Source organism: Coturnix japonica, chromosome 4 (genome assembly GCF_054131305.1).
Source record: "Coturnix japonica strain WE chromosome 4, WE-NBRP24, whole genome shotgun sequence".
Lineage (NCBI taxonomy): Eukaryota > Metazoa > Chordata > Aves > Galliformes > Phasianidae > Coturnix > Coturnix japonica.
Genome location: NC_140666.1, coordinates 39890551 through 39916148, shown reverse-complemented (window position 1 = coordinate 39916148; position 25598 = coordinate 39890551). Strand labels below are relative to the sequence as shown.

The following is a 25598-nucleotide window of genomic DNA, read 5'->3' as shown; positions in this document are numbered from 1 at the left end:
GTGTGTACGTTTATACTTATTTATATTTTTACTTGCATTTTTGTTTGTTTGTTTGTTTGTTTTTATGAAGTTTGGAAATGCATCAAGTTAGAATGGAATAGTTTGAGTTGAAGGGTACATGCAAAGATCGTTTGGTGCATGTCACTGGAATTGTTCAGTGAAAACACTGATACAAAATGTATTTTGATGCAGAATTGAAACGTATACTGTCTGCAGGGCAACGTGTAACAATCAAAGCTAGTGTTGTCCACAGTGCTAGTGGGCTGCTGGTTCTGCAGCTCAGGATAGGGGACTTTTTGTAGACAAACAATTACATTTTGGAGATTTTTCTTTCAGATAACACAGTTATTATTTTTTATAATAATACCTGTATGAGGTAGAAACCTTGTTAAAATGAACTTATTTTCCTCATTTAATTTATTCTTTGTAAAGAGGGTGTGTGCTTAAGGAACGTGTGCAATTTATCTGCACTAAAAATTTATGGGATGTTGGAATGCGATTGTGGTCTTCAAGTGATCTTAAATAAGGTATAACTTTGAAGCTTGGACTGGGACTATGCTATTTTAAATAATCCTTACCAACATTAAATAAATTCTGACAGAGACACATCTGAACATAGTTGCTCATTTCAATGCTGGCTGCAAAGTCATTGCTCTAGTTAATGTGATCAATCAATATTATTTACTGTTATGTTCTCATTTCATTTAATGAAGATAAAGCTCAGGTGTCACACTTGGAGGTCATTCCTGATAAATTCATACAGATCTCAGAATACTCCACAGCATCAGGGGTCAGATGGGTTTAGCTAATCCCATAGAGCTCCTACAGCACACCAACCTCTTCAACGCTTCTAATTAAAGTGATTCCTTTAGGATTATACGAACCTAGTTCACTTCTATTTTCCTGACAGGTCCCTTAGTCTCTCCTCTCTATTCTAGGACATGATCATTCCTGCTGTTCTCCTTGGGGATCTCCCAACATCCTTCTTAACATGCATAGTGTAGCCTGCAGTCCGTATTCAGGAGGCATGCTGGTAATTGTCCTAGCCAGTTACCCCCCAGGCCTTGTTAGGACTTGAGAGGATGGTCTGCCCTTCTTGCAGTAACTGTGACATTGTTGGCTAATGTTATTCTTTGACTTCATAATTCTTTTCTGTGCACAGTTTTCTCTCTTTTGATTTGGTGAGTGCCTAAGTACAGCATCTTAACACGTTACAATGCATCTTACCTATTTCAGTCACTTGTTCAATTTTGTCCTGATAATTTTGAATTTTAGTAAGACCACTAAAATAATTTTAGGATGTTTATTATCCCTCTGTAATGCTGAAGTGCAAACATACAGTAAGTACAGGCTTTAGTATTTCTTCCAAACCCTTAGTGAATATGTTAGTGCTATTGAACATGGGGTGTCTGTGAAAACATATGGTAGAGAGACTTCCATTTTGGGAATGCTTGAATATCTGTTATCAACACAGCTATTTACAATCACTCAAATGTTTTTATTGACCTATGCTTCTCTACCTTGTTCAGGAGAATGTCAACTGTGACACAGCAAAGCCTTTAGTAAAATAAAGTTACCTGACATCCACTAGGAAAATTATACTGACTCGGGAGAAAAAAAAAAATAGTTTGATACTATTTGTTTTGATTTTGGTTTGAATTCATTTTTCCATTTTCTCTTTCTGGCTTCAAACAGTTGTTTTTATTGGGGTATTTCTCTAGCCATTGAGCTCAGCTGAGTGTTCTGTATTTCAGCTCCACACTTTTTCCTTTTCCTTGCAAAGATGAGTGCAAGTTGACTCTTTCCCAAAATACCAGTCCCTCATTTCCATTCAGTAAAGCCTCAGGGATTTCTGTTGTCTTACTGTGTGAGCAGTGATGCAAAGCAGCCTCAGTCCCACAGGGCTCAGAGGAGAGTGCAGGCACCTCTGTCTGAGTTCGTTTTGGGGGGCACATGACACTTGCAGCGAGGAACCTGTTAGGCTGTGTTACGTGGAAAGAAACAGAAGTCAGCAAGGACTCATCTCACAGCCTCTAATCTTTCCCTCTGTTACTAAAGTAAAAAGGGCTCGAAGCAGTGGCACTAACAATGAGAATATGCAGGTTTTAAGGAAGTAGAAAAAATCTGACATGTTCATTCCTCCCAGCCTTCACTTCAATGATGTTGCTGGGAGTTTTGAACTGTGCAGCTTTCACAAGGCCAGAGTGACCCCAGTCATTCTGAGAGTTTGGGGCTTTCCCACAGCTGTGCACGGTGCTCCCAGATCTCATATTTAGCTAGCCAGCATTCCTGCTGCTAAAAAAGGAAAGCCCTCGCTTTTTCTTTCCCTGGCAGTGGAGTTCTCACTGGCAATGCTAGATATTGTCAGTGGAGTTCTGAACGTTTCAAGGCTGAAGAGGATAAAGCTGGGAGTATTGCATGTTCTAGATGCAATTGCATGCATTGCTAATAGCACACTGAGTCAGCCCCATGCAACTGGTTATTTCAAGTCATGTGTAACTAATGTACTGTCTGTCACTTTTGAATGGGTGTCACTTGCTGGTCTGACCTGGGTGATGGGCAGATCCTTCCTTGTCAACCACGACATTTCTTAGCAAGTAACAAAATATCAGCACTTCTAACTTGGCAACTTTATGAGCCTATTTAATGCAAAACACAGATCTGGGGTTTAGGAAATTTGCTCACAAAAACATTCGTGTTGTATTCTGAAATGGGCTCAGCCCCATCTTTACAAATGGGGGATTTTAAGAGGAAGAAATAAAACATACACATTTTGTGTTGTATTGAAATTTGATTTTAGGAATTTGCAGCAGTACATTAACTTTTGTAAATGGTGTTTACACTCACTTGCAGGTATCACGATGGATGTGTAACTACATTTAGGCAGTCATCACGTTTCTTCTCTCCATAGGCCTCAGTCTTTACTGTTTTCACTTATTTGTCATTCCCAGCTGAAGAGCATGAAAACATTGGACTCCTGCTATTGCTCTGACATTTATTTGTTTAATTGAACCTCTCTTCTTCACTCACATTATTTGCTTAAGGAGAAGAGTAGCAGTTCCTTCTCAGTATTCTGAGTGATGAACTGGTACAGACACATTCCTTCACACTCAGGCTGCATGCAAGCATGCTGCTTTCTCCACATTTTCTTCACCTAGATGTTTAGTATAGGGATAATTAAAAGCATTTATTTCTTTCTAGGCAGCACAGTGGTATGTTTGCTCTTCGTGTCCCACTGTCACTGGAATAAAATCACCAGACTGCCTCTAGCGCTTTCTCATTCACTGCTGGGACTTCCAGCTATGCGCAGCATTGGCTGTTGCAGCCAACAGGCAGGGGCTTTAGGGCATCCTAAACTGACCTGACAACTCAGTTATGACCCATCAGTTTCACACCATGAATACATTAGTATTTAGAAAGCAAATGAATTAATGCCATTTTAACACCTATTTCTTATGCACATGGTTTGCAATTTGCTGTTTTGTTAAATGATTTTTCACCCTTCAGGTAAGTGGAGCTTTATGGTCAGAATAGTTGTAAAAGACAAGTCATCAAATGGAAACAGCAGTTACTGGTTCACTTAGCCCCCGTACCCAGCCCCTAAAGTAAGCTGACATTTGGTGGAAAAGAAAAAAATATAAATGATTTCCTTTTCAAAGAGGAATTTTAACCCCACTAGCAGAGAAAGTTGCAATTCATCATGTAAGAAGAGATACATTTGGACAGCAGGCAAAACAGCTGCCCTGGAGGGTATACAAAAGATAATCTTTCATTTGGGAATCTCCAGTTTTTTCTTATTAACTATGTAATGAAAATTATGTGAGTGAAGATCTTGCAAGTGCATAATACCAAAATAAGATGGGCATGGGCAGGAGGGAAATTCAGTTACCAGTGGTAAGGACTTAAGGCAGCCCTGCTTACTTAGGTTGTAGGGATGGTCAAAACCTGACCAGGCACCTGAGCAGCCCTGTGAGGAGGAATATGGACTAGATAACCTCCAGAGGTGCCTTCCCACCTCAGTGAACAGTGAGACTGATTTCCAAAGTGGTGTTCACTTGACAGTATAAGCATCAGAGGAGCTGACACTTGGGTACTTGTATGAGAGCGATTAGGTCACAGCCTGAACCAGTGATTGAGCACCTGGTGAAGAAGCATAGGCCAGCCCTGGGAACACAGGTGTGAGCAATTCACCTGCATAACCAGGGTCCACTCCTCCCTAATCTCATTTGCAGGCTGGTAGTCACAGGGGAATTATTTCTACTCAGAAACTACTTTTTTCTGTGAGTTTTCTGGTGGGCCCATATCTTGTGATTGGGGTTAAGCTATTCCTTCGTTATTATTCGACTGTGGCTGATACCTTCCTTGGGTTATCTGAAAGCTGCTCAGAAGCAGCCATATATGCTTATTTCCTGCCATACAGCTACTCTGCTTTAGTTATCTCAGAGCACAGAATTGTTCAAGGTGGAATTACTCTCCAGTAATTATGAGGCTGTATGTGATTGTTGCCCTTTTTCAGAATTTATAATGGAAAGAGAAAATGTGCTGATAACCAGGGAGATAATAAATTATAATGCTTACATCTACTGTTAGGTTGGGTTACAATTACATTGCTTCCATTTAAAATTGCTTTTGTCTGTGACTTTAGATAAAATATTTCATTTATTTGTGATGAAACAAAATTAGCATTCAAAGACACATCACTGAGAAGATCAGGTGTTACCGTTTTGCTACCCAGTGCTGCCCGAAGTGTGGGAGTATGAGCAGACTACTTGATTTGTTTTCCAAGCATATACAGTCCTAAACAATGTTTCCACTTCTAGCACAAGAGTGTTACAAGAGCTAAGGGAAGGAAGAGGGCATGATTTTAACCAAAAGAAATGAAATAAGAGAAACCCCTTTGTTTATTTTTTCCCAGCTTACAAAAAGAAAGGGGAGGCTTTCTTAATACTAGCTTAATATTCTATTGCAGATGTGGGTTAGTTAGCACTGTCATGCATGCTGCTTTATCAGGGCTTTCCTCTACAGTGAAGGAGGTGTCAATCATTAGGAGCCATTACAGTAAATAATGTAACAAGTTCTACTTCATATCTTTATTTTATGCTTTTGTATAGCAGTTGTATCTGTTCCCCAATTTAGAACTGGTGTTCATGTTCATGAAGATATACAATTCTACCATGGTGTGCTGCTCTCTCACCTTCATTTACAAAGTGGCATTAAGTTGCTTGAGCACAGCAAGTTTGGGGAGAGAGGCCCTTGTTCCTGGGGAAAGTGAATGAGGGCTGGAAAGGCTACCTGATGGCATGTAGGTCTTGGACTATCCAAGACTGATAATCACAAAGCTTTGTCAAGGGAAGAATTCCTAAATTATATGATTCCAGATCTGAGAGCACAAGACTGGAGGATGCTGAAGTGTAAGTCTCTTCCAGAATGTCTTTATTTCAAAACAAGATACAGACAGACACCTGCTTATTCTTCAGGGAGGCCTCAGGGGTACAGGCAGACATTCACCTCGCCGTTCTTTTAATACCATGCCTGCAAAAAGCTCAACTTCCCCATTTCAAAATTGATTTCACCTTTCAGAAGCTTAATGTTTAGCTTTTCACATTTTCTACTAAAAGCTTTCCCTCTGGAATTGTTCTTCTGTATGATTTAAAAAGGACAGGGGGCAGCTTCAAGAAAAAAAAGAAAATCATAATAAGATGAACGTTGCTCTGAAAGGTGGCTTTCCTCCTCTATAATTGGATTGAGACATGAAAGTATTGATCACAAGAAAGTAAAATTGCATTTCTTTGTTTTAAAGGAAATAAATAATGATATAACGTGTACTGTAAGCAGCTCTGTGTTACTGGGGGAGGTTGTTTACTTCTGTGATGTCCTAACTTCAGAGAAAATAGGTGAGAAGCAGAGAGAGCAGCCATTAAAACTGATGTGGTCACCTGTGTTTTATAGTTAAATATAGCAGATGTGACCTTTAGTGACAGCATTCTTGTCTGAACTGCAGTGACATCGAGATGTAGTGTTTGGGTTACAAAGGTGACAAGTCCTTACTAGCAGAGTTCCTTTCTTGGTTTAGTATGGTTTGTGAATTTGAAAAACACTGATGTTGTATTTTACTCTGTATTTTACTAGTGCTGGTTCTTCTATCTGAAGCCATACATAGTTCTCCATCTTGAACTTGCCATTGGAATTGGATAAAGAAAATTGGGAAGATGATACATTCTGTCTCTTTGAGGGACTGTGTATCTATAACCCTGGCAGGTGGTTCAGAGGTTCCTAAAAACACGCATTATATGATATATATATAAGTTCTGCTGGCAAATTGTTTGCCTTGTCATTACTAACAGTGCTAGCAGTTTCACTTGCTGTGTGTTTTCCTGCCACAGATAACATTCAACTACATTTTTTTCTGCCTTGTGCAGCCACTGGGATAATTTGGGGCACACGTTCACTTGATGTACCAGTTGTTAGCCAAAGCTGTTGTTTGATGATAGCAGAAATTGAATGGTATTTTGGAATAAAAGAATGAGAGCAGACAGGAGCTGAAGGCCCTTAGATCTGATGCATTAGATGAGGCAGTTTAACTATTTGCATGTCACACACATAGTTTAGCTATTTCAGTCAAAGCTGATAGGAGTTGAGTCTACTTTTCAGAGAAGTAACCAGGCATAAATTACTGTTAAAAATATGCTTTAGAAATTAAATATTGCACATCAAATAATCTCAGGAGTCTGAGCATTTTGATAAACCAGAGTAGAACTGTAAGTAGTCCTGTTATTTTCTGATAGTTTCATGCTTGAAAAAGCTGCAAGGTATCTCTTCATACTGGACCTTTCATGTTACACTGGTGACTTGCTGTAAATATGATCTTTTTATGCTGGGATATATATGAGAATTTCACCAAAAGACTGTATGCTTCTCTGCCAGGAAAACAGTCATATCCAATTGTAACTTTTCTCAGATAGGAAAACCAGTCAGTAGAGCTGCTAACTGATGCTGGTCACTCTTATAATAGCAGTCTGAAATAAGAGCATGAGAAGAGAATTTACATAATAGAAATAAATTCTGCCCACGATGTGCCTAGAAGATGAAGGTGAAAGATGTGAATATATAGGTAAGGGCGCCAAAGCAAAGATATGACCAAACTGAGGAAGAACGAGGTTTCTGGTAGATAGAGTCACTGTTGGTGCATGGATAGATGTAGCAAACTAAGAATGGAGCATGACTGAGGTCAACTGGTTACACCCCAGAGAGAGCCTGGTATGCGGTAAATAGCCTACACCCTTTTGCTGATCCCTGAGGGGCAATGGTGAAAGGGAGTACCAGCTGAAGGAGAGAGCAAAGTCTGAAAGTCAGTGGTAAAAGCTGTGTGAGAGCATGAGATTGTGAAAGGGTGATCATCTAAAAATTCCATCTGAAGTGTGGACAATGTGAGAAAGAAAAGGAATTTGGGAATTTGATACTGAGTGTCTGAAATTGAGGTGTGCAAGGCTTATCTTCTTTTTGCTGTGTTTGCAGAATTTTAACATTGTAGAGTTGTTAGTACTACTGAATACTATGGGACTATGATGTACAAAATGTTTGTATGAAGAAGCTAATGAAAGAAGACCAAAGGAAAGGATAACAATTAGGAAGTATCAAAAAGAGCAAAGAAATTAATTGAATTCAGTTATAATGTTAGATAAATTTTGGTCATGAGCTAAGCATTTTCAGCTTCAGTCTGAAATTTTGCATTTACTTCATCAGTCTCAGTGTATCCTTGAAGTCTTGTAGCACTTTATGAATCTGTCCAACTACAGAAATATGCAATAAAGATAGTTAATCAAGTTCAAATGTGCTGTATGACCGTGTATACTAGGAATTTGTTCCAAATATTTCTGCCCAACCACCACACATTTTAAAGAGCCCTGGGAAGTGATTTCCAGTGCTGAGCTACTTATCATAACAGCGAAGATTAATGCACACACCTTTTTATTTAATCTTCCCTCATATTTATTCCAAATAGTTGTTTGTCAAAGGAAAGAAAAAGTCTTAAATCCAGTTCTCCCAGTGAAAATACTATTTCTTCAGTATGTAGTGCTCACTCCACGCCCTTCCTCTCCTGTTAAATTAAGGTAGTCATTGGGAATCATCAAGGGAGCATGACAAATACTGTGGTAAGGTAATGATGTTTTAATGCCACTTTTTTGCATATTATTTTGTATTTTCTGTTAAACTGGCAGAGGTGAGTTTCCAGTTTAGTTGCTCTTTTATTTGTTTTTATCTACATCCTAAATTTAATTTAGCGTAACTATCCTATAAATTACGAACTTTGAAGAATTACCTCATTAGTGTTGTTTGTGACAGACTTAATTTTGTATTTCTTTCCACACTACTAGCCTCAGGACTGCTTGTTTTTTTAGTGAATCCCTTCCTGAGTTTGTTAGGGTTTTTCTAGTACATTTGTGTCTAGATTGGTAACTGCAATAAATTAGTTCAGTCAGAATAGTTCCACTGAGATCATCTTCTGGTTTTCATATCAATTTTCTTACAGTTTAGGATGAACTCTAGCAGTCTTTGTTCTGGTAAAACTGTTACTTCTTCTATGTGACCTTCTGCATTAATAACCCCTACAGGGAAGGTGGAGAGGTGGGAGAGGTGGATAGAAATGCTTCTTTAACTGTCATTAACAGATCTCTAAGGAAGAATGTAAGAAGTTGTGTCATGTGTCATAAGTATACTGCATAGAGTAAGGTGCTACTCGACATAATGAAGGATATAAAAATATGAATCATTAAGGGAAAAATGCTTCCCAATATCTTTAGGTTCTAAAACTGTAGGAAAAAAGACAACAACATGCAATAACTTATAGTAGTTCTTCCTCCTTTGGCCACTTTGAAATGTAATACGAGAAGAGTAAAAACTATAAAATGAAATAAAGGATTAGGAGGGTGAATTATCTGTCAAAACCAAAATGCATAATAGAATTACCATTTCATTTCTGTGTCTTGATACTATCCTATCCCTTTTGGCCTCCTCTTACTTCTGCATGCTTTTATAGTCAGTATCCACTGTGTGGGGAGGAAAGAAATGCTTTGGAATAAATGAGAAGGCAAGAAGTTGATCTCACACTTTATTACTTTTTTTTCTCTCCGTGTTTTAAATGTAGAATGAAGAAGGTTTCCTGCAGGAAGGAATGGTGAATAATACTGATATTCCTGCGGATCCTGAGAATGAGGCTTATGAAATGCCTCCAGAGGTAAATCTGTTGTGGTATTTGCTGTTTGTGCCCACAGGAGAAAGGCAAAGATAGGGTACTGAATGCTAGAGTTGCATTAGTGTGGCATAGGCTGGTACCATGAACTGCAGGGTCAAAGGAGAAATAAGTCTCTGGCCAAAATCTCTCTGAGGTACAGTGCTGGGGGAAAAAAAAGAAAAAGGTGGAAAAAAATTAATTTCTTGAAGTTTAATGAGAAAATATTATCTTTGTTTCAAAACATGCATGTTTCACTTTCTGAGTAATCATCAGTAACTTCTTCTATTTGATACAGATTATGGGGAGAAACTTCTACTTCTCCATAGATTCTTTTAATAGGTTGTACATTTAATGTGTATTTTTTGCATTGTGCTGTAAGTTGCTGTGAGTGTAATAACTAAAATTATAGGAGTAAATTATTGAGGGTTTTGAGCTAATCCTGATTATGCTCTCTGAAGCTTTACAACAATACATGATACTATGATTCATCAGCATTTGGAGTGGCAGTTTTGCAGTAGTGCAGATAGTCAGGCTGAAAACCAGAGGTGTTAGACATCTAGAACTAGATCCAGTGAAGAGTTAAATGGATACCTGATCTCTGATTTCTGTTCAGGTTTCCAGAGTATTTGCAGCACCTGGTGTGCTGTTCAAAGGTTCTCTAGTTCTAAGTGAGCTGACATGAGCTGTCTCACAAAATTCTCACTATGTCAATGGGGACCAGAAGAGATCATTTTGTAGTTCCGAGTGAGCTGAACCAAGTCCTGAAGTCACATAGATAATGAGCCTGAAAAAGGTATGTTAACAGTTCAGCACAGAGATTTAGCTGCATCTAGTGTTTCAGTAAACCACATAAGGCCTGAAGTGTTTTGCAATGAGCTTTTGTAAAACATCTTGCACTCCTGATCCTTCAAAAAGAGGCTTATTTAACTCACCATAAGCAGACTGAGGAGCCTAGTTACGTGTTTTCAAGTGTCTGTGATCTTCATCACTGAAGAACATGTCCAATTGTTTTGCTGGATGCCAGCTGAAATGTAGCAGCTTGCTTTCACCCACATGAATGGGTTTACAAAAAAAAAATCATCATTTTAAAAAGGCTAAAGAGTAGTGTAGGTAGACTTCACACACAGGTGATTTTTTATTTATTTTCCCTTTCTTCATTATGCTTGCTCAGAATCAGTCACAAATTTGTTGCTGAAGTCTTTGTGATAACTGAGTGGTATGTTAACCACTGCCAAATCTTATTCTCCTGTTAACACCACACTTTGTCAAATAGAGTATCTGGAAAATGTAACAAAACAGTAAACACAAGACAAGTTTTTCATCACATAAAAATCCACAATATTTTTTCACTGCACATACTGTAATTAGCACAATCAGTAGAAGTTAAAATATATATGTTACGATGTATTTATTTGAAATAGTAGCACTGATTTCTGCTCTCCTTCATAGGAAGAGTATCAAGATTATGAACCTGAAGCATGAGAAATCTTTTCTTCCTTTATATCTCCTGAAATCTACTAACAAAGACGTCCCATTCTGTACAAGTGCTGAGTTCCAATGTGCCCAGTCGTAAAATTTTTTTACAGTTTTTACAGTGTATTTTGAAGTCTTCCATCAGCAATGATTGGAGTATCTGTGACTGCATCCACCTTGTTTCAGCATTTCCCTCCTGCTGAAATGAAAGCTGGTTGGCAGGGTCATTGTTGTGCTGTGGATATTGTGGCTTCACTTTTAAAAGTTAAAAACAAAACACTAAATAAAAACACCTAAGTGTCTACTGCTTCTTTCTAACTCTGTACATGTTTTGTTGATAGGCTGTCAGTACTTTGATATTGTTTATGATACAATTTTTATTTGTTTCCTATGACTATTATTTCTGTGCAGAAAAGACTTATTGTGAAAGCTTTATGTAAATGTGTATGTATTATATATATAAAAAAGTAACTGAGCATGAACTATGCACCTATAAATATTAACTGTTGAAATTTTATTGTTTTGTGATGTGTTTTATTAACTTGTGTCTGTAAATAATGGTGTTCAACTGAAGCAAATAAAATGTAACCTGTTAAAAATGAATTTCAAGGGTAGTAGTTATTTATGACGGCTTATTTTCTCTCCAAGAGCATGCATTGAGGAATTCAGGTTGTGTGGCTCCCTGAAAAGGAATGGGGAGAACAAAAGAAGCAAACAAGCCTGTTCTGTACAACAAGCAGAGTGAAGAATCTGAGTATCAGGACCAGCCTTACAGTGCTTTGATAACTGGCCTATCCATTTCCATTGTTGTCCTCAAGTCCCATGTCTGTATTTCTGGGGAAAATTATTTTTAAAAAGAATTGCAATCAAAGTCTTGTTTAAAAACTGTTATCATCTCCTTGATCATCACAAACAATCTGTGGATATTTTCACCAATAGGTAAAGTACATAATGAAGACTAAATCCCCCTGCTCTTCTGCAGAACTTCTCCATGGCCGTCAGCAACAAACCATTGTCAGTTTGAGGTCTTCTTCACAAACAATGTGTCAAAAGAATCCCTTGACCTGGACATATTTACCTGTCTATCTTAATGTCTGTTGGTTGCTTCCATAGCAAATTAATATCAGGATGGCATACAATGTAGGATCACACTTCTGTAATTATTAATATTGTTAAAGGATCTTTCTATTCTATGGGAAGGAATTAAGAAGAAAAGCTCAATGATGTAGTATTGTGGTTGGTTTTTTCCCTAGTGAGTCTGGGGCACCAAAAGCAGTATCAAAGCTGCCATCCTGATGATTGTTCAGATGCCTGGTGTACTGCAGCAGACACTGGATGCAGCCATCTAGATATAAAATATAGTTCTGACGTTCTTCTTCCTCAGGACTCAACTGCTGTATTGTTCCTATTTTAGGGAGTCAAACTGCTTTGGTGCTCAGATGTTGCAAATAAGTCATAGGGTTCTCAAATAAGATCTGAAAAATAGTATGTCCTAAAAAGGAATAATAAGAATAAACTGAATCCTGAGACACGACAATTATCTGAGTATGTAGAGATCGTTGTCTTTCATAGGCTAACATCAGCAAGCTATGCAGAGTCTTCAGGTTGTTCCTTCAAAATGTATCATAGGCATTTGCTGTAGTTCTCATGCCTCTTGCCAACATGCCCTCAGATGACCCTGATGGTCCGTGGGATCCTGGTTACTATGGTAACACAGTGTGATACACTGCTCTGGTAACAAGCTGTGTTTTAATTAGATTCCTTAAGGGCTGTCCAACCATCCTTTCCAGGTAGAATAAATGCCTTTTTGTCTTATTTCCTGCAGTGAAATGAATGGTGACGTGTGGATTGCAAATGTCAGAATTATGTATGATCTTAAAGCTGAGCTAAACAACTATTTCTGTATTCAATTTTTTATTTTTTTAAGGGCTTTGGGTATTAAAAAATGCTTTTACTGTATTGTGATAATATTTGCTTAAGTGATGTCTATCAGAGAGCAACGTACCTCTCAGCTCACTTTTTGCTAGGAGCTTAGATTTTATTTCTAACTGAAAGCAGTCTTCTGTCCTCAAACTGTGAGTTAATAATGAGTCCCACTATATCCCAGTTCTCCAGGGGAAAAAGTACAATTTGTTTCCTTTCTGTTTTGACAGCCTTAATTGGTCTTATAATGGCTACTAATTAAACACTTGTAATAATGTTTTTATTACTGTAAATCATAGTGTTAATACTTGTGCTGTGTGCTTTTGGTATAATGACATTCAAGTTATTATATTTGCATGAGGAATACGGCAAGAAATTCCTCCCCCCACTGTGACTTCTCATTATTTCCTCAAGATAGCTGTAGAAAAGTTAAGATAATTAATAGTGTCTTAAACTCAAGAAGTATAATGTCTGCATCTCCTCAAGAACCTCATCCTTGGTTTCATATCTTGGGCACTTTAGACTTTGTGATTCTTGTAGGGAATCGTCAGACAAGGCTAGAGGGTCCATCAGCTCCCTGAGGATCAGAGGAGGGACTACTCACTCCAAGGACTGGGAGACTTGAACATGCAGGGCTGTGCATCTGAAGGCTGAAATTCATCCAAGAGCAAAACAGGAGATTTGCCTACACATAAAAAGTTAAAGATCTTAAATTCTTAGTTACTAATAAGACTCGATGCAAAGTACTTCAAAGCTTCCTGTGGATTTAACGTGGATGCCTTACAACATCCATAGATCCAGCACAAGTTTAGCACTGTGTAACAGTGCATACTCATCTGATGAATTTCCCATCATTCTTTCTATGCTATTTAGGGACATAACCCTTTAAACCTTTACTTTTGGGGGTTTCCAGGAGTAGTGATTGTACTGCACCTTTTAGTCAGATTGATGGTACACAGTGGAACTGATATCCAATGTCCTGATCCCTAATGCTCTGAAAACAAAGGGAGTATTTCCATTGATTTATATTCTGTATGAACATACACAGCTCTGAACAAATAGCGTCAGTTTTCTTTTAAGCAGACTTGTTTTTGAGTTACGCTAACCAAAAACAAATGAGATCTTTGTTTTTAGTGTCTTCATGCTGCATTTTTAATGGAAAATACAATCTGCTTAAAAGTAGACATAAACAACTTTTCTCAAGCCTGCCTGACATTTAATGTGTAACTCAGAAGGTTCATATGATCTAAAAAAGGCTGGCAGATGGAGAGACAGCAGGTGGACCTCAGATGAGACAGCCAAGAGGTAACAAACAGGGTAGGAAACTAGGTCAGATGAGATTTCTTCCACATTGGAAGAAAAGCTTTGAAAATGCTACCTCCAGTGGAGGCTTAAAAGAGGATTTTTGGCATTTTCTGTTAATATTTGATCAGGTGAACAGGTGAAATTTACAACCGTGTTTATCTGAGCTGCTACATAGGAGACCTGCTTGCAAGAAGCCACAGAGCCTATTTGTTTCTGTTGGTTAACTTAAGGAATTTAACAAGAAGAATGTTGTTACGAGCAACATTCTCATAGAAACTGCAGGGAAACATACATCTTTCTTTCTCAGCTTCTGTTATTTTTCTCTCTATTCACCAGTCCCACTTTTTTCTTTCCTTACATTCATCTGCTTAATTTTCAAAGGGCACGGTAGTACCTTATCCCTGTAGCCAGATGTCAATTTTAGTAGAAAATCTTATCCCAGTCATTGTGTCTAGTGTGCCTGGAGAGCTGAGGTTTACTCTTTGACCTTCTCTCTACATAGAGCAGAAAAACCACAGCTCATATCCTCCTCAGGATGCTCCCATGACTGTTGTCTAAAGACATGGCAAGTATTGACTTATAGAGGTCCTCTGGCTGCATAGGGAAGGCAGAGAAATTAAAGAGGCATGAGAGCTTCTGGCTGCTGTCCTGCCTCCCTCCCCTGGACTTCTTGGTCCAGAAGCTAATGATAAAGAATAGCGTGGGGTTTGACAATGCTTTCAGGCACAGATGCCTCAGGTAGTCAGTTATATTGAAAACAGGACTACCATCTTCCCAAGGGAGCTTTGCAACAGTCTTTATGGGTATGCAAGTCTTTATCTATTGCTTGAGAAAAGATTACTGAAGCTGAGAAACTTACCACTTTCCCATCTACATTCACCCATGTTCACCTAGTGGTGTCCTTTCACTGCCATTTTTAATCACATTATTTATAAGAAAAACAATGTTTGTGACTATCATGTACAGTTTATTGGCCAGCTTATTGGTGTTATTTTTCTGCTTTCTGATGAGACTGTAAATTCTCAGCAGGCCTGCAGCTTATTTCAGATCTCAGTATCATAGTAGTTACACATCCATGAAATCCCAGGTATTTCAGGTTATATTATTTATTGTCTCCACTAAAAGAATACCTACAGGCCCTAGGTAGGGCCAGGAGCCCAGTACCAGGTTCAAGAAAGATATTTCACAAAGAGTTTAAATGGATTTACTGCTATTTACAAAGCTGAAGGGAGATGTGTATTTGTGACTTTTCAGAACATCTGGCACATCCCCAGTGTCATGCAAATAAACAACATTGCAGGGAAAAGCCATGAATTGCTAGTTTTAAATGTCAGAAGTCCACTATTTGCCTCAAATTACCTATGCATGAGAGTGAGGTGGATGTTGTTTTAGAATCAATTGCAAAAAAAAAAGAGATTGTAGACTGACCTGCTGGGGATGGAGTTGTTCTTGTAATTGTGTTATCTCTATTTGTGGCACATGTTTGTCTATATTGTGTAAGCTGGTGACAGAGCAGGTAAACTGGAGAGTGTGTCTAGCAATCAAGCATCAAGTAGCAGGACAAGACAGTACTCATTGTGTTAGGATGTTGCAGCAAGGTCAGGGTCCCCATTCTAAGCTTCAGTGAGTAAATTGCTAAAAACTAGAGGTGCACCACTGGTCCTGAATAAAATATATACCAGCCGTTTGAGATGTAAGAGCTGAGTAAAAAAGCATTTTCTGATACAGTTTAGATTTATAAAAGATGGGTTTCAAAACAGAAAGGAAATAGAGACAAAGATTTCCAAAAATATTTATCAACTTAGGTTTTTCTCTGCTCAGTGAGATTTTGGCAAAATTCACTCAGTACCATGAGGGATTTAAATGAGTGGAAATGTGTGAAATTGTTCATATTACTTCTAGCACCACATACTCTTCTAATATCTTGCCAGTTTTCTCCTCTGCAGTAAGAATCTGATTTACAACTGCCTGCTTTACTATCTGTACAGAAGCATTTATGCCCATCCTCCTTGTCAGAACAAATACTGGCTCTTTATATTTATCTTTGCTGTTATTTTAGACAAAGATCTCCCCAAATTCTGGGTCTAATTCTGTTAGGAAGGGTGTCTTAAACACCAGTAACATCTTTCAACAGCATGCATGAATATACCTTAAAATTTACCTACTCTCAGCGTACAGTTTTTGAATAGGTTCTTCTTAGTAAAAACTTAAAATCATCTGATTCACAGCTCCAACATGCCTACTTATTAAATGTTATTTACCACTCAGGTCAGCAGATGAAGAGCTGAAGAGCGGAGAATCTGATTAGGTACAAGATCTTTTTGAATGAATGATTCACCAAATAATCATATACCATTTATTTTCCCCTATTATCTAGCAGTAAAATTGTGTAAGATTAATTCCCAGAAAGCCAGACTCTCAGTGGAGGTGAAGCACTGCAACTGAAGTGTAGTGCCTGCTTAACCCTCTTTTGTTGCTGCTCTTCCTGCCCCACATTTTCTCTTTATGTGCTACATGTGCGTACCCAACATGAAGTGTCTCACCCACTGATGTAGAGTTTAAAGAGTCAGGGGAATTTCCAGGTCAAGACTTTAGGTCATTTGCTGCTGGACACAGAAACACAGAGTTACAGACAGATATAACCATTTGTCTAAGCACCTTCTGGTGAAGTCAGGATAATTGTGCTGCCACCTGAAACACTTCACATGTAATTAAGTAGCATATTTATATGGGTACTTAAAAAAAACTCTTATTTTATCACTGACACAGACAGTGAAAGGAAAATGACCAGCATGATTTTCTTGGTTTTTGTTATACTTGAGAGGAGGTCACACTCTTAGAAGCTTGCTCAGTACTTCTGTGCAGTCACACCAAAGAGCCTGTACTTGACTTTTTAAATTAATGTTGATTAGAAGGCGTGATACTTTTGTCACATGTTGTCTGTAACTCAGATGGAAAACAATGTCAGTCAGAATGGAACAAAAGAGGCACTCTCTATTTAAGCAACTCTAAAAACAATTATATAACTCTGCACTAAGTATATCAAAAGCCTTTATTTCATATTAGTGAATCATATTTCTTGCATCAGCTCCTGAGTTTCATCAGGTCTCTTCCATGTCACACTCACATTGGACTGCTTAGCTCTTCAGTGGCATTTTAAAGGAAACACTGATGACATAGTGCAAAATAGCATAGTGCAATTATGCCACGACAATAAATTTTAACCCACCTGCTGCTTGTTTCTATTAATTTGTTTAATATTTATTTATTTGTGCATTGCACCACCCTTCTCCAGCCATTTCTAAAACTGTATTGCTAATGATTAACCACACACGGTATTCCTGCAGCAGGGTGATCAGCGCTGGCTTACTTCATGTGGTGCTGTAGTGAAACATGAAGTGGGAAAATTCAAGCCTAGAAAAGGAGTAATTTATTACAGTACAAATGAGTCACACTGCTGACAGATTCTGACATGCAATCGATCTATCAGAGGTTTTTCTTTTCACAAGTTCTGTCTCCCTCTCTGCTCCAGATGTGCTCTTCTGAAAGACTGCACAGACATAGACTCACCCATTTGGAATTTTCTGTCTCTTCTTATCTACAAAAGCTTTATAATAAAGATCCTAAGTCTGGAAATTATTAAATATATGATGGCATAGAAGAATTTTTCTTCTGTCTTGCAGTGCTTTGATATTCTTACAAGAAGATGAATGTTAACAGCGGGTATTTTGGGACTGCAAAATAGAATGGAAGCTGATAACTACCTCATCTATGAAAAAACATTTATACAAGTCTAGGTTTTCTATGTCATGATCAGCTTCTTTGGGCTTTAGGGTATTTGTTCAGTGCTAAGATATGAAAAACTTAGGTTAAGGCAGCACTTTGAGGTGTACCTTTGTTCCTACATACAATAAATAGGTCAAGCATTTCTTCTCTCCTGTTGGCAAGCAGTTATCCTAATGAGGGAGCCATTGAAACTTGCTGATACTTTCTTTGTAATTGAAGACCATGGTTTGGTACTGTATGAGTCAGTCTTCTATTTGGACTTAAGCTGTATTTTACACTAAGGACTGTTTGGAACTTGAAGTTGACCTCAAGTGAGTGGGGCTGCAGGTCAGAGTTTGTGGGTGGCTGAGTGGTGGAAAACAGCTTCTTTGTATTCTGGGTCACTTTTTCAGTTTCTTTGAGTATCTACCTTAACCAAATGGCACTGCTAAATTCATTGGAAGTACTTCTTGAAGAGTTTAAAGAGAGACAATCAATGTTTTTGTGGTGACTGGAAAAGTGAGATTTTATTGTCCTTTTTATTTTAATCTCCTTTGCCAACAATTTGGTTGGGAAACAAATAAAATGTGAACAATTTGAAAATAAAATAAAAATAAAAATAATAAAAATAAAAAAAAAAAATCAGCCAGCTTATTCTAGTTATCATCCAAAAAATACAAATGTTTAGGTTAACATCTTGAAGACTTTATTTAAAAATCATAAATAGCATGAAGTACTTCTCAGTTGTGCATCAGAAATGTATCAGATCTTATTTCTCAGAGGATGGGTGCTATGTATTTGTTCTCTGCACAAGGCTTGGGGCATTTCACTTCAGAGACACAAGTAGCTACAGAAATGAGCACAATCAAAGAAGCCGAGGGTCAGCATAGCAGAGGCTTTAAGAGCTATTTGGGCACAACAGGGAGGGCAGATGCTTGACCAAGGAGAATCAATGGCTGAAAGGAAGGAGAGGTGCTCCAAGAAGAAAAGAAGGTAGGGAAGCAGTAGCATAGGATGGCCCTGGCATAAAGTTGAAGGCAACACAGGAACAAAGCTGAAATGCCCACTTCAATGGAGCTGTTCATAAACCATTGTTTTTTTAAAAAAACTCAATCCAGGAAGATCTGTCTTGTTACCAACTTCACCTTAACTTTCTCAGGAGGAGCTATTTAAGGCAACACTCACTCTGCCAAACACAGCTGGTGGCTTAATGAAATTTGCAGGAAGGGAAACTGTTGGTTTAAACTGTTTCATCTACAAAGACTTCACTTCTCAACAGAGACTTTGTGTACAGTATTTAAATCTTAGGCACATTGTTAATAATAAGAGATTATAAAATAAAAGCAAACGGTCTTTAAAAACATCCTGGCATGCTTGGTTACAGCACACACATTTTCTGAAATTGCCCTTTGAGGCTCAACCACTTCCCAGGAAGCCTCCTGCTATTTCAGCACTGTCAGATTTCCATACACAGCACAGTCACAGTGCTCATGCTGCAAAAGCAAAAGGAAGGAACCAACTTAATAAAATCATTTTTGCAGAACTGTAATAATCCTTCTCCACAGACCTAAAATATTTGAATGTCCTTATACTTCTCAATATTGTGGGAAAAAACTCCTGAATGCAGGGCTTTGCCAACACAATATTTGCTCAGTGCATGGAGACTGGTATTACTAGAATGTTTCTAGCCTTGTAGTAGCTTGGATGGAATCTCTTTGGTGCATAGAATCACTAAAGCAGAGAACACTTACCACTAATTTTTGGTCCTGAGAGGAATACAACTTTCTTTCCCCTTACATGGAAAACAGTTCCTTTATTTTCCTGTAAGCAAACTACTACAGTGGCATCCTGATGGCAAAGGATTTGGGGTTTGTTTTTAATTATCTTTCTTTTCTTATTGCCTCCATAAAATTAATTGTTTTTTCCTTAGCATCTGGGGAAAACTGAAGATAGACTATGCCTAAGGGAGTACCATTGCTCTCTCACCCCTTTATATGTTTTTATCACCATTCCAAATTTTGGCTAATGAGTTTACTTTTAGATGGAGAGAGAGGAAGGGCTGGAGTGTTGCAATACAAATTTGGCTTTTAACTCTAGAACAAGAGAATATTTGCTGATAGAGTACTTGATTTCTCAAGTGTAAATTTTGTTCTTAGTCAGTAAAATAACACAGCTTTGGCTTTTGGCTCGTCAGTGCTAATTCCTCACTGTTATCCAGTTCCCACATACCTCTTTGCTGGAATCAAGTCCAGAAAACATGATGGAAGAAGGTTTCTGTTGCTTCAGTTCAGTTTTTTATAGCCCTTGCACAAGTTCCTGGTTACTGTATTATATTTCTAGCCTGGTCTGGTTCTTCTCAAGCACATTAATGTGGTTGTACCAAAGTTTTAACTCCAAAGATAACTAAAAAATAAGCTTCACTTACTTGCTCAGACAAAAAATTTAGACTTTCTGAGATTTCAGCGTCACTGCACATGGTGTCAGCTGTGGGCTTCAATCCCAGCCACTGGGCTGAGGCAGCTCAATGGAGGGCTGGGAGTCCTGAGCTGCTGTACAATCGACAAACACAAGGTCATGGAGACAGAGACTCCTGCACTGGCTGTCTTACTGCCTCTAATCCATCTTTGCAGAAGCCAGCTATAGTTCTGAGGGAAAGCCAACACAAGACCCGTTAGCACAAAAACAAAAAAGCCTTCAAAACTACCAGAATGTTTCCCATATAAAACATTAATCACTTCTGCTGAAGGACAGCACATTGTACACATTAGGAAATTTCCAGTAGCTGCAAGAGCAATACAAGCAGAAATCAGTAAAGCTCTTTGTGGTGCAAGTGCATCTGAAGGATGCTCTGTGAGGCAACCCCCAAGAACTGCCAAAGCAAGTTTCTGTCAGAAGATGAAAGTAAGCTTCTTCTCTGGAGATGAACTGCCTTGTAGGAAAAAGGAAGCAAAAATATTGTTCTTCCCATCAGCTCATTTCCTTCCTAAACTAACTCCATCATTTCCTAAACCTACTCAGCACCTTTCTATTTATTAAGTTTATCTGCAAAGTGCTTAATTCTGCTACCTCTACAATTCACAGGGGCAGGCAATCTAAGACTATGTGCAAATACCCTTTGAACTCAAGTGATGAGAGACTGCAATTAATCAAAAGGTTGAATCTATTGAAAAGCCTTTTAAAATCTTGGGAACTGCTGAGGTGGTAATGGCTAACTGTTCTCACGGGAGTGAAAAATAATAAAGAAACAAAAATTATTTAGAAATCTTATTAACAAAAGGTATCAGACTATATATGAAACTGTATAAAAAGATTTCAAAGCCAAACAAGGCTTTGAGGGAAAAAAAAAAAAAAGAAAGAAAAAAAGAAAAAAAAAAGAAAAAAGAAAAAAAGAAAAAAATGAAATACTTGGTATTGTTTTGGCTCCTTTGTATTAATGCATAGTCAGCCATTCATACTTAATTGAATGTGTGTCTTATCTTCTGCCTGACCTCCATTTCATTCACAAAGATTGTCCCCATAAAGCCTCTGCATTCTCCTGCCTTACAGCGGGATCATTTTTATCCTACTCTGTCAGTACCTTGAGAAAAGAACCCCTAAGGAAATCAATGAAAGAAAGGGCAACTGCTTGTATTTTGGAGCACAGGGCTTAAAATATCTCTTCTGCCACTGTTTGCCAATGCCATCAGTGAAGCAAGAATAACAGTAGCTTCTTCCTGCTTTGTTCAGTGTGCAGGACTGTCGTTTAGAATTCAATATCTGCGTATCTGCAGCAGCAGATACTCAATCCTCTCTCATTTTTAGATGTTGCACGGAACATGAGGAACAGACAGTGTGTTGGGACATGCTAGGAGGAGATATTGTGCCACAAGCCATAGGGCTGAAGGGAGTCACCAAGAAACCTGTCCCAAGAATGAGGAGCAACAAAGAGCTGGGCAGAGGTACTAATTCAACTCCTGCCTCTCATAGGAGGGAAAAAGAGAAAGGAGAGGGAGTAAGGATTCAAGGACGTCCTAAACCACACACGAGACAAAACATACTGTGAAAATGAATCATGTTTTCTTCTATGCCTTTAAACAAGGAGATTTTCTCAAAAAGAAATCATTGAAAATATCGTTGCAGGATAATCTCTCATGCACAGCTTTCTGTTTCAGTTGTCCAGAATCCTTTTGCAAGCTCTATACCACTGTCTTGTCCAAAACTGTATTTTCTTCTAACCTTATTGTAACTTTTCGTTTACTTTCTAGGCTGTAACTGAGGTCTGAAAGCACTCAGCTGTTATGGTGGGGTATGTGTTAAACACACAAAAAAGAAATCACTGTGATCTCTCAAGAAAGATGGGTTGATACCTTAGACTGCCTGATAAATAACATGTATCTCAAAGCAAGTCCTTTAAGATATTCTCCTGATAATACTCATGATGATTAAAGACCGTGGCCAATCTGGTTAACCTAGATTGTCTCACAGGCACAAAAATAAAGCCAACTTCTACTGGCTTTTGGTCAGTCAGTGCCTTGGTAAGCCATAGTTTTGAAAGGCTTTTCTCATGGTGAAAGCTGCCACTTTCCCCTAGGTAACAATGAAGCACAGGCACAGTTCTGCATGACCTGATTTGATAATACCAGGTGGTAACACACTGACAAAAGATATCCATAGGACACCTTGCACTCACAGATCCATCTCTGCCTTGATGGTATATAAATTTTCAGTGAAGGGCAGCACTTCTTAATTACTTACATTATTTATTTTTATGTAGCTTACAGCTTTTATTTTCAAACCAGAAATGGAAGGACATGGTTTCTCCTAAGACAGCATGTTTGTGTTCTTAAAAGATTTTAAATTAATATGTATATTTACCCACTGTAGCCAGAATGCTAAATTACAGCCTGAACCAGTGACTGAGCACCTGGTGGGAAGGCAGGAACAACCCAGGGGAGCTCAGGTGCATGCAGTGTACCCGAGTGACCAGAAAGGGTGGAGCCAGGATCCTTCCCAAACCTCATTTAAGGGCTGGCAGTGGATGCAAGATTTTTTTGCTGGAGATCCCAACCTACTAGAGGTCTTCTAAAGGTAAGCAATTTCTTTTCTTTGTTTCTGTGTGTGTGGCTCTTGCATTTGAGTAACGTGCTGAAACCTAGCGCTTTGCTGCTCTGCTGTTGTTGCTGTGTTTTCCATCACATTACACCCACCTTTTGTTTTCCCAGTCCAATTTTCTTTCCATCCCTTTTATAGTAATACTTCTGGCTGTGTTAGCAGTCAAGATAAAGATCAATGCAAATAGTAAAGCAGCAATGTGTTTTGCTTTTTTACCAAACAACCTGTTTATTTCTGTAACTAGTTTTAGTTGTTTCCTTCATTATGTTCTCAGTTATGGTATGCTGACAAAGTGGGGATATGTGTGGCTTCAGAACACCCATGTGGGTACAAAACAAGGTGCCTTTAATATGGGTGCAGTTGAGCTGCCTGCCTATGCAGCATTGTGATAGCTGTTGTTTGAAGGCTTCCTGGCCCACCCTTTTTTACTGTGGGCTGTTGTTTTCCACTAGATTACATTTGTTTTGAAATGCATTACAGCCCCAGCTCTTCTGGGCCATGAGAGCTGTGTTCTTGCAATTGCACTGTGCAACTTAGCCTGGAAAGCAGCCAGATAACACAACCATAACTCTATTTGTGAGCAAGACAGTGGGGGTTGAAAAGGATGTTAAACCTTAGGCTTTATACCTTTAAGCCAGTCTGTAGTTGACTCAGGTCTGAATAGGGTGAACAAGAATGTTTCTCCCATCTTGTGGCCTGTGACTTCACTGTATTGCATCAGAGAAGTGGTCCCTGGATGCCCTGTTTCCAAGCAGCACAGAACAGCTTCCACAGCAGCATCTGATCAGCTGGTGCTCATCCCCACAATTAATAATATTGTCAACCTTGCTGATAATGTTATTAATCATAGGGTGGCAGTGCATAAATGCTTCAGCCTAATGATTATTCAAAATTCTAATGTCCCTAGTGCTGTCCAGTTATAGATGCAAATTTCCTGCATGTAGTTCTTTCTAATAGCTCCCCTGATTGGGAGGTAACATCATTTGCTTGTGCTTTTGGTGTTTTTCTTTTTATTTACATAAGCAGAACTCTACTATGCCTTTCAGAGAAGGCAGCATACCCAATCTTTTACAGTGTTGTAGGTAAATCTTCACAGCTCTGTCCCTCTGTGGAAGAGGAAAGAGTCTGTTGCTGTCTTCCACTCTTCAGGAAGACTTCCTGAAAAAGTAAAATGCATTTATGTCTAACCCCTTCGTTTGTGCTTTGGACCATCAACATATTTCTGTTACTGTAGGACTCTGAGAATGTGGAATGTTGGGAGGATGAATGAGAGTGGGGTAGGGGAGGGTTTCATACAGATGCCAAGTCTCTGCTGGTCAATGGTCCCTTAGTGGTCCTAATTGGATATGTGCTCTGACTTACTGCCAGGACTGGAGATGACATGGCTGAAAGCTGACTTCTGAGGCTCCCATTGCTTTGCCTTCTGTTAAGATACCTTTTATTCAGATCAGATCTAGTCTGTGGATATCAACCTGGAGAACAATTCAGGGAAATCTTGCCAAGAGGGAATCAAACAAAGGACTGGAAGGGACAAAATCTGAAACAGTGCAGTGTGGGTTAACATTTCATTTGTGAACCTCTCAGCATTAATCATTTTCATCTGTAGCACATGCTGCTGTTGCTCTCAGAGTATTGATGCTTGTCCAGTTGGCTCTTGTATCTGTTATACAAGATGCCAGATTTTCCTAAAAGTCAGGATCATTAATGCTACTAATCACTCAGTCTCAACTGACTTAAATCATGGGGCTTTGTCTGGGGTACCTTTGTGTTCACACAGTTTCTCATGGCTCCTGTTGAAAAACACAGCTGAGTTTATACTGCTGTACCCACTCCTTTTCCTAAGAAAGTATTACCCTTTGGCTTCTGACACATTTAATTTTTTAGCTGGTGTGCTGCTTTAATTGTCATCAAAGCAGATCCATGTGAATACTGCAGAAAAGTGGGAATGGTGAGAATGCTTGTTTCCACTTGTGAGTAAGCTGTCAACTATTTTATTGATGATCTTTAATTTTCAGGGGTAAGAGATGCTACCATTTGTTCTGTGCTCATGAAGCACTGGAGGCGTAACAGTGTTCAGGCTCCTGAATTTGAATGGCAGCTCTGGGTATCTCTTGGACCTGAGCCACAGGAGCAGGAGAGATGCCCCTAGGAGGAAACAGAATTAGCAGAGTGAGCATTCAACCATTTTTCCTTCATTTTATGTACCAGGGAGAGTAAGATCTGAGAGGCAGAGAGAATATGGGACCACAACTCATTTCCAAAGCTCTTTCTCAGTGAGTGCTGCTGGCAGGGTAATGTGGGCAGGGTCCATGTCAGAGGAGAGAAAAGTGGAGCTGTGCCCTAATCTATTACCAGCAGACGAGACTATGGCTCCTGTTCCTAGAGACTGTCACTCCTCTCAGTGCCTGGACCACAGTAAGATTCCTTTTTGTACTACCCTGGCTCAGGCTATGATGCTATTTTTAGCTACTGTTTAAGCTCTGCTACATTAATATATGCTCCTGCAGGGTACACAATCTTGAAGGTATCCAGAGCTGCAGAATCAGTTGCTTTCATTTATTATTTTCTTTGACTAATGACTGTTACGATGAAGATTTGTACTTTCTGTTTGATTTTCCCTGGCATTAGCTCCCATCAAGTAATTCAAGTTATGCCTTTCCTTGCTAGGTGGAAGAGCACTACACAAAATCATTGTTTCTCTTCAGGGAGGTGCTTGTGCATTGTAATCACATCACCCTCTGGTCTTCATTTTTGCACTCACTAAACAGTGTACTCCTTATCTCTTGCAGGAGCAAGGTGTGTTTTTTGT

At 38.8% G+C, this 25598-nt stretch overlaps 1 protein-coding gene across 3 annotated transcripts in view; it reads left to right on the top strand.

The window, feature by feature from the left end:
• The window catches only part of SNCA (synuclein alpha), a 59210-nt gene extending 47902 nt beyond the window's left edge, over nucleotides 1–11308 (top strand). For all 3 annotated transcript variants that reach the window (XM_015861335.3, XM_032444423.2, XM_085545021.1), the window contains exons 5-6: nucleotides 9146–9235; nucleotides 10682–11308. In XM_015861335.3, the coding sequence (XP_015716821.1) occupies nucleotides 9146–9235; nucleotides 10682–10714 (123 nt within the window). In that variant the 3' untranslated portion in view covers nucleotides 10715–11308. The remainder of the gene's footprint in view (nucleotides 1–9145; nucleotides 9236–10681) is intronic.
• The last annotated feature ends 14290 nt before the right edge of the window (nucleotides 11309–25598 follow it).